This window comes from Suricata suricatta, chromosome 3, assembly GCF_006229205.1.
Source record: "Suricata suricatta isolate VVHF042 chromosome 3, meerkat_22Aug2017_6uvM2_HiC, whole genome shotgun sequence".
NCBI classification, from domain to species: Eukaryota; Metazoa; Chordata; class Mammalia; order Carnivora; family Herpestidae; genus Suricata; species Suricata suricatta.
In genome coordinates, this window is record NC_043702.1 from 108,213,043 (window position 1) to 108,230,117 (window position 17,075).

Sequence of the window (17,075 nt, forward strand, 5' to 3'; positions counted from 1 at the left end):
AAAAATAAGCTATGAGTAGGCTAACGTGGCAATAAAAATACTCAGAGCAGACACTAAAACATAAGGTCGTCTCTGAATAAAGCCAAATCTACCTCCACATACTTGAAACTGTTTTTGCCTTCTTCAAGTTTTAAAGGATAAAACTTTGAGACTTAAGTCAATGCCTAATGTGGGATTATTTCCCAAGGATCACTACCAACAATGAATAAAATAAAGAAGCATCATTTAAGAGGAGGTGGGAGGGGAGTGGGAAGCGGGGAGGGGGGCTGACCCTCCCCCATCATCCTGAGCAGTCAGCCTTCCTGGTCGCAGAGGTCCCAGGGATGCCACCCCACTGCCTCAGGGAGGTTCCTGGTTGCTTATCAGCCCACAACTCCTGAGGTTACATGCAGCCGCTCTGATCCGAGGCTTCAAAGTTAATGTTAAACAGAAAGAAGCTGCAGTCCTCCTTGTCACACCACTCACGCATACATCACCATGTACTAGCACAACACTAAATTATCCCTTAAGCACTACACCTAACTCTGAAAAGAAAACACTATTCTAAACGGGTATGTCCAAAATAAGGTATTCCAAGAGTTCTAGAAGGAAACTCCTGGAATGAGCCAGTACCCCAGAGAGTCCATATTTTAGCTAACAGAAGTCAGAAGCCTTCTCTACAGTACGTGTACGGACTAGTTGTAACTATGATGTCATCACTTTCAAAAGAACAACTAAAACTATTATTAAAAACATTTATCACCAACAGAAATGCCCTGCAAATCATATTATTGCACACAAAGTATCAGAAGCTATGCACGTCCAGATCTGAAGGACTCTAGAAGACCCAGAACAGAGACCCTAAGGCCATGCCGGTGGCTGCTCCGGCCAGCATGCCCAGGGCCAGATCACTGTCACTGTCTCGATACCGCTCCCGAATGATGACTTGGTTGGCAGGCTGTTGTCCATAAAGTCCTAAAAGAAAAGTGAGAAAGCAGACCCTGTGAGGAACAGTTTGTGAAGCCCAACATTCCCTCAGAAATACAGTGCATCCCGAGAGTGGTAGAGGTCACATTTCCCTGCATGTGCACCCCTCCCTCACAGCGTAGTCCTTATCTGAAGAGGTGTGGGGTTGCTGAGCAGATGCTCCCCAGCTCTCCTCCAGAAGAGGTCTAATGACTGTTTCTATAACTGCACGAAGAGGAAATCAAGGTGCTCAACTTTCCAAGGTCCAAACCCCCAAACACTGCAAACAGTAGGATCCTAATGAAGCGGTAAGCTCCAGCCTCCAATGTCCACTTCTGCCCTCCACATCACACTTACTAGGAGGACAGATAGATGGGGGAGAGCATGAGAGACACATGGAGGCTACAACGCGAGATGCAAGAATCTGCACCTAAAGCTGAAAATGAAAAACCCATTTAAAAGCTAAATAGCTTCTTGATATTCATGTAAACCATTTAAATTAAACCTTAAATCTGCCAATAAAACTTGCTCTTAATTTTTAATTATATGTCTTTTTTGGGGAAAATACTTATGTTAAGGGGAAAACTTCCAAAAAGCAACCTTTAAACAAATTTAATATTTAATTTGCATGATTAAAGTTTACAACTTTGTACTAATGTACTATTTGTTCTCTTTTCTACTTTACAGCTATATTGTCTAACAGCTAATTAGCTTTAAAATTACTCAAATATAAATAACGTTAACTTCCTTCCTTGACTTGCTGTTCCCTTAACAGTTCAACCCTAGGGGAGCAAGAAGCTAATCCAACAGTAATGTGTACATGTAGATGAAAACCAGCAGCAAAATAAAGGCTAACATTTATAAGTGCTAATTACTCTAAGCATTTACAGTATTACAAGCATTTACACGTACTGACTCAATACAACAACCCTGTAAGTTTATTATTCCCATTTTACAGATGGGCAAAAACGAGGCACACAGGGGTTAATGGCAATAAGGGCATGCAAAACCAGGCACTCAAGCTCCAAGTGTGCACTCACAACCACTAATGCCTCAAATATGAAGGTGAAGGAGAACAGGAAAGAGGAAAAAATAAAACCAAAGCCACATAGTAGAATGAGACTATTATAAACAAAGGGCTGATCAAGTACAGGTAACAGCACTGGAAGCAAACAATGTTTTATGCAATGTTTACACTTCAAAATTGGTGAACTGTAGTATTTACTTTGCCTTGAAATTTAAAAGTTTTCAATTAGGCAACTGTAACTCTTGAGATGTAGGATAGTAGGAACTTGCAAGCTGACTTAATAAAAAGATCCCTTGGACAATCTAAATCTACGTTCCCTCAGTAGATCACACCAAGAGACCCCCGTATCAAACAACCAGGAGCGTCTTCTCCTGCAGCTCCTGCTTGCCTCTGCTCCTACCAGGGAGCGAAATCCTTACCCAAGTCAGCTGGGGACATTTCCAAGTTGTACGTACTGTAATTACCTAACTTAACTAAGCGTTACATAAATGGTCAAAATGTGAATGTGAAATAGGCAGCTACTGCTTCTAGGATAACTAAGTCAGACACTTCAGGGTGGACTACATAAAGGCAGGTAACTTTTACAAATTACTATCGGAGCAAGAAAATGAGTAAACTAAAAAACTAAAAAACAGAGTGAACTAAAAAAAGAATCATTAAACCTACACTTGTTTGTACTTACCAAGGGAAACTGTGGTGCAGTGATATTTCTTGAGTATAGTCTTTACAAGACAAGAAGACTCCAACCAAAAAAGCCAACTCAAAGCAAAGTCCTAAAGCCCACATCAAAAGACAGCTGACTGTCCACTAACATGGATAAGTTAAAACAGAATACTCATGGCATATATATAGCACCCTTTCTACTTTTTAAACTGGCTAACTGACCACTGGCTCCAATCATATTGAAGAGAAGGCCTTGGGATGCCTGGGTGCCTCAGTCAGTTAAGCGTCTGACTGCGCCTCAAGTCATGATAGCATAGTTTGTGGGTTCGAGCCCCACATTGGGCTCTGTGCTGACAGCTCAGCCTGGAGCCTATTTCAGATTCTGTGTCTTTCTCTCTCTCTCTCTCTCTCTCTCTCTGCTCCTCCTCCGCTCATGCTTTCTCTCTCTCAAAAATACACATTACACATTAAAAATTAAAAAAAAAAAAAACAAAAAAGGGAAGAGAGAAGGGCTTTAATCTACTCAGACATTACTATGGTGTCTATGGACAATGGAAGGCAGGATATCATGAAGCTGGCCAACCACTGGGGTGTACAAAAAGGGGCTGAGAAACTCCAATCTAGTTATCAGGACAGCACTGTGGGGAGATGACCATCAACCCAACTCACGTTCTGCACAGCAAGTACACCTGCTAGTTGGGTCACAATGCTAATGCTGAATGCCCACCTAATTCTTGACTCTGCCCTCTGCAGCAAGTATCTTGAGGGTACTTGTAAGAGGGCTATCTCTTTTTCTATGAGGAAAGTCAACAGAAAGTAAAGAATCCAATTTATAGAAACTCCCCTTTACTAGCACTTCTGCAAAACTTCTGCCCTTCTATACAGTAACAAACAGCTGAGATTACCCCAGTGTGAGGGTCTGGGACTGAAAAGCTGGCTCTCAAGGCAATGGTTAGGCTAGGGCTTAAAAACCCACCAACTGCAAGATAAATAGGCAAAGAAATTGAGTTTGTAAACCATTATACCATGTTTACCTCTGCCAGTCATCACAGAAACATAAACTAAAGCAACGTAAGGATTCACTTTATACCCAAGGAGCATATTAAGACTTTTAGACCTAACAACAATGGGCACCTTTCAGGACAACTGAGAAACCAGTGTTTCAGGAACTTCTCAGTGGTGCTAGAAACTGGCAAATTTTACCAACTCTGAAGAATATCTTCATTTTTGCCAATGTGATTAGCAGAAATGGTATCTCATTTCAATTTGCATTTCTTCTCATGTAAATGGTCTCTGGCCTCAGTTGGACCAGTCTTAAATTTTCCTTTTTCAAATGTTTCAACTCAGTCTATCAGTGATTTCTTCCCAGCTGAGGCTACATCTCCAATTCTATCACTGGAGTAGAATGATAAAGAAAAGAAAGGAAAAAAAAAAGAAAAAGAAAAGAATGCTAAGTGAAATAAACCAGTCACAAATATATAGGTATCCTAGGATTCCACTTATATGGGATGTCTAAAGAATTCAAATTCACAGGAAAAGAAAGTATAACAGTGGTTACCAGGGGCTGGGAGGAAGGAAAATGAAAGTTGTGTAAGAAGCACAGAGTTTCAATATGGGACGATAAAGAGTTCTGGAAATCCGTTGCACAACAATGTGAATGTACTTAAAACACTATGGAATGGTACAATTAAAATGGTTTTTTAAAAAGTAAATTTTATGGTACTTTTTTTTTACCATAATTAAAAATAAAAACAATTTATTTTCTCTAAAAAATAAAGAAGCTTGCAAACTGTTCTGAGAATCAATTGGGTAAATGGTATCAAGATATACTGTAATACTGTCAGATGAAGTCATACAGTATGGATTTCCCTCAAAACAATCCAGAGATGAGAGAGATGAAGGTGAAACAAAATGGACAAATGACTGTTCATTATAGTACTGTCCATACTTTTGCATGTTTGAGAAGCTTTTTACATTTCAATGGTATCAAAAGAAAAATAAATGTCTATGCCCTTTAACACATTACCTTAATACACAGAAATGAAAAATATATTCTAAGATTTAATAGGAAAGAAAAAGGAAATCATCAGAGATGTTCAAAGCAACATTTCCTATTGCAAAAAGGAAAAAACAAACAGTTAATACTAGAAGATCACCCAACATATTATGCAGTCATTAAAAATACTGAGATTATGTAGCACTCACAACAAAATATATAAAATTTTAAAATGAGAAAAGAAATGCAAAAGGTTAATATACAATTTCAATGAAAAAAAATTATTTTATATGGGGAAAGTAATTCAAAATATTTTTTAAATGTTTGTTTATTGTTTAGAGAGAGTGTGAGCAGGGGACGGGCAAAGAGAGAGAGAGAAAGACACAGAATGTGAAACAGGCTCCAGGCCCCAAGCTGTCAGCACAGAGCCCAATGTGGGGCTCAAAACCACGAACTGTGAGATCATGACCTAAGCTGAAGTGTGACACTTAACTGACTGAGCCACCAAGGCGCCCCATGGGAAAAGTAATTCAAACAAAATAAGATCACAGGGTCAACAAACACTTCATTTTTTAGCATCATCATTTTATTAGTTTTCAACTTGACATGAAAAAAAGTCCAGCAAGCAGAATCCTTCACAGTCCATGCTAGCTGAGTGAACTGTATCAGACTGCAGGAGCAGATGGACAGAGAATGTCTCATATTGGGTGCTAACCTATGAGAAACCAAAGTAACCACCACTAATTAGAAGGAAACTCTGATTCAGGGCCAGCAGCTCTGGGCCTCTCTGTGGGATGAGCATCAGTTACCTTTCTGGTAACACATTTTTCTTCCACTGCTTCTGTGTTAAGACACAACCCTTCAGATTCCCAACGTCTCTATGGGCTCAGGGCTCTCACTGTAAGCTATTTGCCAGCATATTCACTTGTACACTGATCCAATATGCCATAAACAATGCAATCTGCCCATGACTGACTTCCCCTTCTCCGGGCTTCTGGGTGTGGCCACGTACTTCAGTCCATCAACCACATGCTCTCAGGCCCCCTCGTCCTCACTGTAGGCTCTGGCCTCTCAGCCAGAATTCTCCTGCACCTCCACCCTAGACCTCCCCCTGCCTAAACTGCACCCAGGACTTGATGCTACCTACCTACACAGGCCACTTACTCGCATCTACAATTTTTCTCAGGTAAGGTGAAAAATGGAAAATGTGAAGCCTGGAATAAAGGTAAGAACCTTCCAGGCCTTTACTTCACTTGCAAAATGGAGTATCGCCTCAGTAGTGATAATTTTTAAAGGATGTTACCAGAAGAGAAAAAAACAGGAGAAAGTCATCCTTTAAAATGGGATGTAAGTGAATACCAGTATGTGCAAATTCTCTCCTTGGGAATAAATCTGGATACAACAGTGAAGTTTTAAGAAGCCTACTCCAAGTTTATAAGGTAACATAAAAATACATAATGCTTTTTCTTTTTTAAAGCATAGTAACAGAATGATTTGTGGTCTATAACCAGAAGCATACCTCACTTATCCTTAAACTAAGAAATACAAATCCTTCGGGCCTCACAGATCCACCCACTAAATGAAGAGAAGAAAGGAATGGATGGTGGGCATGAGTTACCTGCATATGGGTACTGGTAGGGTACAGCATAAGCCTGTCCATTCGCAGCATAGACAACTTGAGTTCCTGGAGGGTATGCACCACTGTATGGACCATAGCCATATGTCTGCTAAAAGGAAATAGGCCCATTAGAAATACAATTTTGAAATTCAGCATCCATTTGTAATAAACATCAACAAAGTAGGTGGAGAAGGAATGTACTTCCACATAACAAAGGCCATAGGACAAGCCCATAATTGATATTATAAACAATGGTAGAAAGTTAAAAGCTTTCCTCTATCATCAGAAAGATGACAATGAGGTGCCCGCCCACTCTCACTACTTTCATTCAACATCATAATGAAATTTTATTGTGCTTCACTTTACTGCACTTTGCAGATACTGTGTTTTTACAAACTGGAGGTTTATGGCAACCCTGCATTGAACAAGTCTATTGGCACAATTTTTCCAACAGCATTTGCTCACTTCATGTCTCTGTGTCACGTTTTGCTAATTCTCACAATATTTCAAAGTTTTTCATTATTATTATATTTGTTTTTTTGAGAGAGAGCGAGGGACCACACAGGTCTTCACAGGGGGAGAGAGAGGGAGAGGAAGAGAGAGGGGGAGGAAGAGAGGGAGATTGAGAGAGAGACTTAAGCAGGCTCCATGCTCAGCACAGAGCCCACTGCAGGGCTGGATCCCATGACCCTGGGATCAAGACCTGAGCCGAAATCAAGAGTTGGGACACTCAAATGACTGAGCCACCCAGATGCACCATTTATTATCATATTTGTTACAGCTATCTATCATAGCTCAACTACTATTACTATTGTAATTGTTTGGGGGCACTACAAACCATGCCCATGCAAGATGGTAAACATAATGGATATTCTTGCGTGTTCTGACTGCTCTGACAACCACTGGTTCCCGTCTCTCTCCCTCTCAGGTCTCCCTATTCCCTGAGACACGGCAATATTGAAATGAGGCTAATTAATAAGAACCCTACAATGGTCTCTTAAGTGCTCAAGTGAGAGGAAGAGTTGCACGTCTCTCACTTTAAATCAAAAGCTAGAAATGATTCAGCTCAATGAGGAAGGCATGTTGAAAGCTGAGACAGGCCAAAAGTTGGGCCTCTGCAACCAATCAGTCAGCCAGGCTGTGAGTGCAAAGGAAAAGTTCTTGAAGGAAACCGAAAGTGCTACTCCAGTGAACACACAAATGGTGAGGAAAGAGAACAGCGGTATAGCTTATAGAAAGTTTGAGTGGTCAGGATAGAAGACCAAACCAGCCACAACATTCCCTTAAACCAAAGTCTAATCCAGAGGAAAGCCCTGACTCTCTTCAGTTCTGTGAATGCTAAGAAAGGGGAGGAAGCTGCAGAAGAAAGTATGATGCTGGGGTGCCTGGGTGGCTCAGTTGGTTGAGCGTCCGGCTTCAGCTCAGGTCATGATCTCACAGTTCGTGGGTTGGAGCCCCATGTCGGGCTCTGTGCTGACAGCTCAGAGCCTGGAGCCTGCTTCAGATTCTGGATCTCCCTCTCTCTCTGACCCTCCCCTGCTTGCACTGTCTCTGTCTCTGTCTCTCAAAAATAAATAAAAAAATATTAAAAAACGTTTTTAAAAAAGAAAGTATGCTGCTAACAGAGGTTGGTTCGTGAGATTTAAGAAAAGAAACCAGCTTTATAGCATAAATGGGCAAGGTAAAGCAGCAAGAACTGGAATAGCAAGTTCATGAAGGTGGCTACAACTAACAAGAGATTTTCAGTGCAGATGAAACAGTCTTCTATTGGAAGAAGTTGCTATCTAAGACTTTCATACTACACAGAAGTCAATGCCAGGTTTCAAAGCTTCAAAGGACAAGCTGAGTGCATTACGGGCTAATGCAGCTGAGGACTTTAAGTTGAAGTCAATGCTCATTTACCAGTTTCTGCTCTGACCATATTTCTCTTACCTCCTGATGTTTTAGGATTCTCAGGTATCCAAAAACAGAATAGAAATGTCGGAGAAAAAGAATCAGTAAACATAAGTATAAACTGGAATATAGAGGAAATACATTGAAGAAAATAAACAGAATCTGAGACGTGGTACAGCTAACATCCATGTCATTAGTTTCAAAAGAGAAAGGGGATGGGGCTGAAAAGAACATTCCAGAAAAAATGGCCTATATTTTCCCAAATTTAGTTAGCAAGAAACATGAACTTACATATGAAAGACCAAATAAGATAACTCCCCCCAAATCTACACCAACACATTATAGTCAAACTTCTGAAAACTAAGGACAATGAAAGTAGTAAGAAACAATGTACTACCTATACAGGGGGGAATGTAAATGATGGATTTCTCCTCAGAAACCATGTAGGCCAAAGGAAATAGCACACATTTGACAAATGTTGAAAGAAATGTCAACTCAGAATTCTACATTCATGAAAATATCCTTCAGAAATAAAGAAAAAAATCAAGACATTCTCAGATAAGAACTGAGAATCTATTGCCAGCAGAGCCCTCCTAAGAGAATAGGATTTCATTGAACAAAATGTAAACAATAAAAGAAGGGACCCTAAAACATCAGAAGGTAAAAACAAAAATATGGACAGAGCAGAAATGCACGTAAATATAATAAACTTTCCTCCACATCTTTACTTTTCTAACAAGTCTGACAGGCTGAAGCAAAATTTCTAACACCATTTGATGTGGTTCTCATATATAAAAGAAATGTGAACGCTTAACTTTGAAGATATGTATATATGAATAATGTAGTAACTAGAGCAACCACTAAAAAGGCAATACAAAGAGGGACACTCAAGAAACATTACAGATAAATTAAAATGCAACTTTAAAAAAATTTTTTTAATGTTTATTTATATTTGAGAGAGAGACAGAGAGACACAGATAGCACAAGCAGGGGCAGAGAGAAAGGGAGACAATATCTGAAGCAGGCTCTAGGCTCCAAGTTGTCAGCACAAAGCCCAACACAGATATTGAACTCATGAACCGTGAGATCATGACCGGAGCCACAGTTGGATGCTTAAACAACTGAGCTATCCAGGGGCCCCTCAAAATGCAATTTTAAAATATGTTCAAAATATTCACAAAAAGCTTAAGTAAAAGAATACAGAGGGGAAAAAAAACAGAACCAAAGGGAAACAAGACACAAAATATATCAAAAATTATATTAAATGTAAATGGTCTAAATATACAAATTACAAAATTGAGATTTGTCAGATGTCAGAAAGAAATGACCCATGTATATGTTATCTATGAGAAACTCATTTCAAGTTGAAGGATATATGTAGGTTGGAGAAAAAAAAAAAAAGATGGGAAGAGATACCATGCAAACAATGAAAAGCAAGAAGAAGTAACTATATTAATATCAGAGCAGGCATCAGACTAAAGAAACTTACCAGAAACAGAAAGGGACATTACATTATGATAATACAGTTAACCAATGAAGAAAATATAAACGTGTATGGACCAAATGACACAGGTGCACACGTAAATTAGACGACTTACTCAAAAAGTACAAATTACTACAACCCACTCAATATGAAACAGAAAATGAACAGTCCTATAACTCTCAAGAAAATATAATTTGGGGGCACCTCGGTGGTTCAATCAGTTAAGCATCTGACTTTGGCTCAGGTTATGATCTCGAGTCCCACATGGAGCTCTGTGCTAACAGCTCAAAGCCTAGAACCTGCTTCAGAATCTGTGTCTCCCTCTCTCTCTCTCTGCACCTCCCCCACTCCCGTTGTCTCTCTCAAAAATGAATAAACATTTTTAAAAATTTTTGTAATTAAAAATACCCGACCCTCAAAATCTCCAGGCCCAAACTGTTTCACTGGAGATTTCTACCAAATATTTTTAAAAAAGAATTAACATGGGGCACCTGGGTGTCCTGGTCAGTTAAGCATCTGACTTCAACTCAGGTCACGATCTTATGGTTGGTGAGTTTGAATCCAGCGTTGGGCTCCATGCTGACTGCTCAGAGCCTGAAGCCTGTTTCAGATTCTGTCTCCCTCTCTCTCTGCCCCTCCCCTGCCAGCATTCTGTCTCTGTTTCTCTCTCAAAAATAAACAAACATCTAAAAACTTAAAAAAAAATAAATTCATGTTTAAAACAATGAACCCAACCCTAACACTTACAAAAAAATTAACTCATAACTCACATGTAAATTCTGGCACTATGAAACTTTAAAAATATAGCATAGGAGAAAGCCTTAGGAAACTTGGTCTTGAGGGAAGTCTGAAATATGACAAAAAAAGCACAAACCATAAAAACTGATAAACTAGACTGAATGCAAATTAAAAATCCATGAAAGGCACTGTTAAGAGGATAAAAACAAATGCTACAGACCACATATTTGACAAAGGGTTCCTATAAACTCAAAAAACTCTCAAAACTCAATGTTAAAAAAAATAATACAATTAGAAAACAAATGACATGAAGTGACATTTTACTGGACAGAATATACAACGGCAAATAAGAACATAAAAAGATGTCCAGCATCACTAGCCATTAGGAAAATGCAAATTAAAATTAGAATGAAATATCACTATACACCTAGAAGAACAGCTAAAATGAAAAAACACTGACACCACTTAATGAGGGGAAGATACAAAGAAACTGATTATTCATATAAGTGAAATGGTAGAGTCATTCTGGGAAGTAGTTTCTTTAAAACTTGATGTACAGCCTCATAAAAAGCTGTACACGGCACCTGAGTGGCTCAGTTGGTTAAGTATCTGACTTCGGCTCAGGTCATGGTCTCACAGTTTGTGAGTTCGAGCCCTGCATTGGGCTCTGTGCTAACAGCTCAGAGCCTGGAGCCTGCTTCCATTCTGGGTCTTCCTCTCCCTCCAGCTCTCCCCTCCTTGGTCACGCTCTCTCTCCCTCAAAAATAAAACATTAAAAAGAAATTTTTTTTAAAGCTGTACACAAGGAGTATTCACAGTAGGTTTATTGGTAATAGCCAAAACTTTGAAACAGCCCCAACAGGCAAATGCCTGTCAATTCTTAATGGGGTACACACGCAATAATCTGTATGGGTCTCAGGGCACTGTGCTAAGTGAAAAACATCAAACTAAAAAGATCACATGCTGTCTGATTTGATTTATATAACACTGTGGAAATGACAATATTATATAGACAGAGAACAAACCAATGATTGACAGGAGTCAGGAAGGGGGAGGAGGGTATGGTATAACTATATCTACAGGTGTAGCGGGAAGAATTGATCAACAGTTTTATATCTTGATTCAAGGGCTGGTTACACAAATTTACACATATGATAAAACGACACAAAACCAGACATAAACATTTTGCCAATCTCAAATTCCAGGTTTTGATTTTATGTAACACGTTAACAGCTGGGAAGCTATATGAGGAGGACATGAGATTTTTCCATGTTATTTTTGGAACTTCCTATAAATCTATAATTATTTCAAAATTAAGTTAAAAAAGCAAAACAAAACAGAAGTACCTCCCACAACAGAGACTTCTACATGTAGCAGTGAACACTTAGCACATCTAACTAGGAGATACCTCTAAAGTATTTGGTATATGATATTTTTTAAGGTTTTTTTTTTGTCTTTCATGTTTTGTTTTGGTTTTTTATTTATTTTTGAGAGACAGAGAGAGACAGTGCAAGCAGGGGAGAGTCAGAGAGAGAGGGAGACACAGATTCTAAAGCAGGCTCCAGGCTCTGAGCTAGCTGTCAGCACAGAGCCCGACACGGGGTTCGAACCCACAAACCGTGAGATCATGACCTGAGCCGAAATCAGACCCTCAACCGAGTGAGCCACCCAGGCGCCCCTAAGTTGTTTTTTAAAAGTGAAAAAAAGTAAGGCTCCTGGATGGCTGAATCAGTTAAGCATATGATCTCTGGATTTCAGTCACCATCTCACAGTTCACGTGGGCTCTGTACAGACAGTGGGAGCCTGCTTGGGATTCTCTTTCTCACCATCTCTGCCTCTCCCCTGCTCACACTGTCTCTCTCAAACAACAACAACAAAAATCTTTTAAGTAAAAATAAAAATAAAGCATCTTTTCTTATTATAAAGAGAATTCAAGTAATTCATTAAGTATAAAAATCATCAATATCGTATTACCAAAGCAACCATCATTTTTCAAAATTTTTTTTTGTTTTTTATTTAGTTTTGAGAGACCGAGAGAGACAGCATGAGCAGGCAAGGGTCAGAGAGAGAGGGAGGTACAGAATCTGAAGCGGGCTCCAGGCTCTGAGCTAGCTGTCAGCACAGAGCCCAACGCGGGGCTCGAACTCACGAACCATGAAATCATGACCTAAGCAGAAGTCGGATGCTTAACTAAGTCACCCAGGTACCCCCAAAGCAACTATCATTAACATGAATTATTTTTAGGGAGCGCCTGGGTGACTGAGTCAATTCAGCACCTGACTTCAGCACAGGTCATGATCTCACAGTTAATGAGCTCGAGCCCCGCATTGGGCTCTGGGCTGACAGCTCAGAGCCTGAAGCCTGCTTCAGATTCTCTATCTTCCCTCTTTCTGCCCCTCCTCTACTCACGCTCTGTCTCTTTCTCAAAAATAAATAAACATTAAAAAAAAATTTTTTTTAAGCCATGAATCATTGTTAGGCCTATCTTAAAAACATGTGAACATGAAGATTATAAAGCAGTGGCTTTATTTTAATGAAAGCATATGATGATAATAATCTGTCTTTTAAAAAGTTTAAAGAAGAGGGTTGAGTGCATTTCTAATTTCTCTGATACTGGCTGCTCAAGGGGTTTTTTTGTTTCTTAAAAAGGAGAGTAGCATAGAGACCCCAACCTCCCTTCACTTGGATTCCAAAACACCAAGATTTGCTCCCTACCTCAGGGGGTGGTGTGGCATAGGCTGTGTAAGGAGGAGGAGAAGCCACAGCTGTCTCATCATACAGGATTTCTGAGCCAACGTAAGCCTAGGAGAGGAGAGAGAATGAAAGAGGGCTGACTGTCACAAACAACCACGAAGAGGCTCTTAGGATTCTATACATACACATATCCTTTTCATTTAGCAAAAGTTTAAAAATTAGAACAGTAAATACGACAGCTCTCTGAAAAGCAGTGAACAACAAAAGTATCTCCCCAGATCCCCTCTTAATCCTGCGCTCTCCTGGCCTCTGAACTTGGGAGGAGGCTGCCCTCCTTGGCCATCTGCAGAAGGCAGGATGGAGCTCTCACTGCCCAAGGCGGCCAGGGTCTACCATTATCAAGGCCTTTTCAAAAATGTGGTCCCACTCTCAACAACTCTTCTGTCAAATATAAATCCTACAACCTGAAATGTAGCAGGGATTGTTCTACACACACAGTCTTGTTTTTTGCATTAAAAAAATTTCTTCATTAAATTACTTCCCAGGGGAAAAGAAAAAGTTATGTACTCTTTTAAAAACAAATTCCAGGAGCACCTGGATGGCTCAGTCCATTACGCATCTGACTCTTGATTTTGGCTCAGGTCATGATCTCATGGTTCTCCTTGGTTTGAGCCCCACATCTGGCCCCACACTGACCGTGCACACACAGAGCCTGCTTGGGATTCTCTCCCTACCTCTCTCTGCCCCCCCAGTGAGCACATGCACACTCTCTCTCTCTCTCTCAAAAAAAAAAAAAAACTTAGAATAATAATAACAAATCCATGCAAAGAATCATCTTGGGACCTTAGCCCCAACAATACGAATCATTAATACTAATTTCAGCCAGGAAGATTTTTGTGAAGGAAAAGCTAACTGCAGTTGCAAAGCAGCCTTGGAGGGAGTCTGGGGCTAACAAGAGTAGGAAACAATGATTTGGATATTAAGTCTTTTTTGCTTTCTTTTTACACCTGTGCAAATTATTTTATAAGCTTCATCTACCTTTTGCTTTTCCTCCTAGAGACATAAAGGGAAAAATAAAATCCTATCTGAAGAATAAAAATGCTTGCTGCAGAGGAATTTCCTTGATTCTCTGACAGACACAAAAGTGGCATTATGAGCCCCTACAAATGACGTTTACTATCTCAGTGACTTCCTAACGTCAGAAGCAGAACTAGAGTCAAATACAAGTCCCAAAAACACTTGTTTCACAAGGCTGGGGTGCCATGTACAGATTCTGTGGTCCTTTTTTAGACTTCTCTGTAAACCACAACAGAATTCAAAGTGCTGAAAAACTTTCTGAGATACAGACACTTCTGGAAGATAATACTAGAACAGGTGTTGCCTGTATTTGGAGGGATCCTCCCGCCTTAAAAGGTTTGGCAAAATCTACTTATTCTCATGTCAGCAGAAGGTGCCATGCCCAGATATGCATGCTCAGCCATGCTCATGGTCAGGAAACCCACCCCCATTTCCCTTTCCTAATCCCCTTTCCTTCCATTTGTTACAGCAAGACAAGGCATTACAGGTGATTGCCCTTAGCAACTTACTGTGTTCGTCCTGGAATCCTGGAGTGTAAATTTCCAGGCCCTGGAAAAAAGAAAAAGGGATGCTTAACTTAAGGCAATCCAATATCTACCTCAAGGATTCTCAAACCTGTGTTGGCATCAAAATTTCTGAAGAAGCTTGTTTCAATAACAGGGCTTCAGTCCTTACCCCAAGACCCACTCAATCAAATCATTTGAGATATGCACAATACATAATATGTAAAAAAAAAAAAATATATATATATATATATATATATATGCATCTGTGCTGTCTATACTGTATACTATTTAAAGCATAATCTATTACTATACAGTTTTTGCTTTACTGTTTAGGAAGTATAAAACAATGGACTGAGTTTAACTATACTGCAACTTGCTTTGTCAGTTCATGTCACACACACAGATCTACTACAAATAGCTACATAATGTTCCATGATAAGAAATTTAGATTGTCAGCAATTCTTTTCGTGATTGAAAGCAGTTCTAGTATTTTTTTGCCAGCTTGACAAACTGATATATAACATGCAAGTTTATGGTATGCAATGTGATAATTTGATGCACATATACTGCAAAACGATTACCACAGTATGACTCATGCCTTCACCCCTCACAGCATTACTTTTTTATTTTTTCTGATAACACTTAAATCTACTCCCTTAACTTGTTCAAGCAAATAATAAAGTGCTTGCTAATTATAAACACAACAGTATATAACTAGATGCCCAAAACTTATTCATTATATAGCTGGAAATTTGTACACTAACCAGTATCTTCCCCATTTCCCCCAACCACCATTCATTCTACTATCTTTTTCTAGGAATTTGGCTTTTTTTAGATTCTACAAGTGAGACTTCGAGTAATTGTTCTTTCCTTGACTTATTTCGCTTAGCACAATGCCCGCAAGATCTATCTATGCTGTTGCAAGAGGCACAGTTTCCTTTTTTTCCTTAATAATATTGTGTGGGGGGGGGGTAGAGATACTTTTCCTTATCTATTCATCCATCAACAACTGCTTTGGGTGTTTCATGCCTTAGGTACTATGAATACTGCTGCAGTGAATATGAGGGTGTGGAAATCTCTTCAAGATAATGATTTCATTTCCTTCAAGACATATATCCAAAAGGGAATTGCTGGATCATATGATAGTTCTACTTTTAGTTTTCTGAGGAACCTCCATAACGTATCCATAGTGGCTTACACCAATTTATCTTCCTGCCAACAGTGCACAGGGCTCCCTGATCTCTACATCCTCATAACATGTACCTTTTTTGTCTTTTTGACAACAGCCATTCTAAGAGATGTGAGATAATCTCATTTTGATTTTGTTTTGCCTTGCCCTGGTGATTAGTCACATTGAGCATCTTTTCCCATACAATGACCATTTGTTATCTTTGGGAAAGTATCTATTCAAGTAAAAATTGTGTTTTTTTGCTACAAAGTTGTACAAATTCTTACATATTTTGAATACTAAGCCCCTATCATATGGGTGGTTTACAAATAATTTCTCCCATTCCGTAGGATGCCTTTCATTTTTCTGATGGTTTCTTTTGCTGTGCAGAAGCTTTATAGTTTGGGACTCTTGGGGGGCTCAGTTGGTTAAGTGTCTGACTCTTGATTTAGGCTCAGGCCATGATCTCACGGTTCGTGGGATCAAGCCCCAAGTCGGGCTCTACGCTGACACTGTGGAGCCTGTTTGGGATTCCCTCACCTTCTCTCTCTCAAAATAAACAAACAAACTTAAAAAAATTAAAAAACTAAATAAAACAAATATTTAAAAAAAGAAGTTTTATTGTTTGAGGTAGTCTCATGTGTCTCCTTTTGCCTTTACCACTTGCACTTTTGGTATCATATTCAAAAAATAGCTGCCAAGACTGATGTTAAAGAGGGGTTTCCTTATATTGGACCATTTTCCTACACCATACACAAAAATAAACTTAAAATGGGTTAAGGAACTAAATGTGAAACCTGAAACCATAAATATTCTAGAACAAAACACAGGCAGTAATTTCTCTGACACCGGCCATGGCAATTTCTTTCTTGATAGGACTCCTGGGGCAAGGGAAACAAAAGCAAAAATTAACTATTGGGACTCCTCAAAATAAAAAGCTTCCCCATAGCAAAGGAAGCAACCAACAAAACAAAAAGATACCTACTGAATGAGAGAAGATATCTGCAAATGGTATATCCAATGCAGAGTTAGTATACAAAATATATGAAGAACTTAGCAAACTCAACACCCAAAAAGAATAATCCAATTTAAAAATGGGCAGAAGAGGGGCGCCTGGGTGGCTCAATTGGTTAAGCACCTGACTTCAGCTCAGGTCACGATCTCACAGTCCATGAATTCGAGTCCCCATCAGGCTCTGTGCTGACAGCTCAGAGCCTGGAGCCTGCTTCAGATTTCGTGTTTCCCTCTCTCTCCTGTCCCTCCCCTG

The 17,075-nt window shown here is 39.5% G+C and overlaps 1 protein-coding gene across 4 annotated transcripts in view; it reads right to left on the reverse strand.

The window, feature by feature from the left end:
* Window positions 1-720: 720 nt before the first annotated feature.
* PLEKHB2 (pleckstrin homology domain containing B2) overlaps window positions 721-17,075 on the reverse strand; it is a 34,028-nt gene continuing 17,673 nt past the window's right edge. Inside the window, exons 5-8 of one of the 4 annotated variants that reach the window (XM_029934802.1) lie at window positions 14,644-14,683; window positions 13,079-13,165; window positions 6,250-6,355; window positions 721-954 (exon numbers count right to left, since the gene is read on the reverse strand). In XM_029934802.1, coding sequence (XP_029790662.1) covers window positions 818-954; window positions 6,250-6,355; window positions 13,079-13,165; window positions 14,644-14,683 — 370 coding nt within the window. In that variant the 3' untranslated portion in view covers window positions 721-817. Of the gene's footprint in view, window positions 955-5,199; window positions 5,347-6,249; window positions 6,359-13,078; window positions 13,166-14,643; window positions 14,684-17,075 lie in introns of those variants that run through there. The other 3 variants (XM_029934801.1, XM_029934803.1, XM_029934804.1) reach the window with 3 other exon arrangements.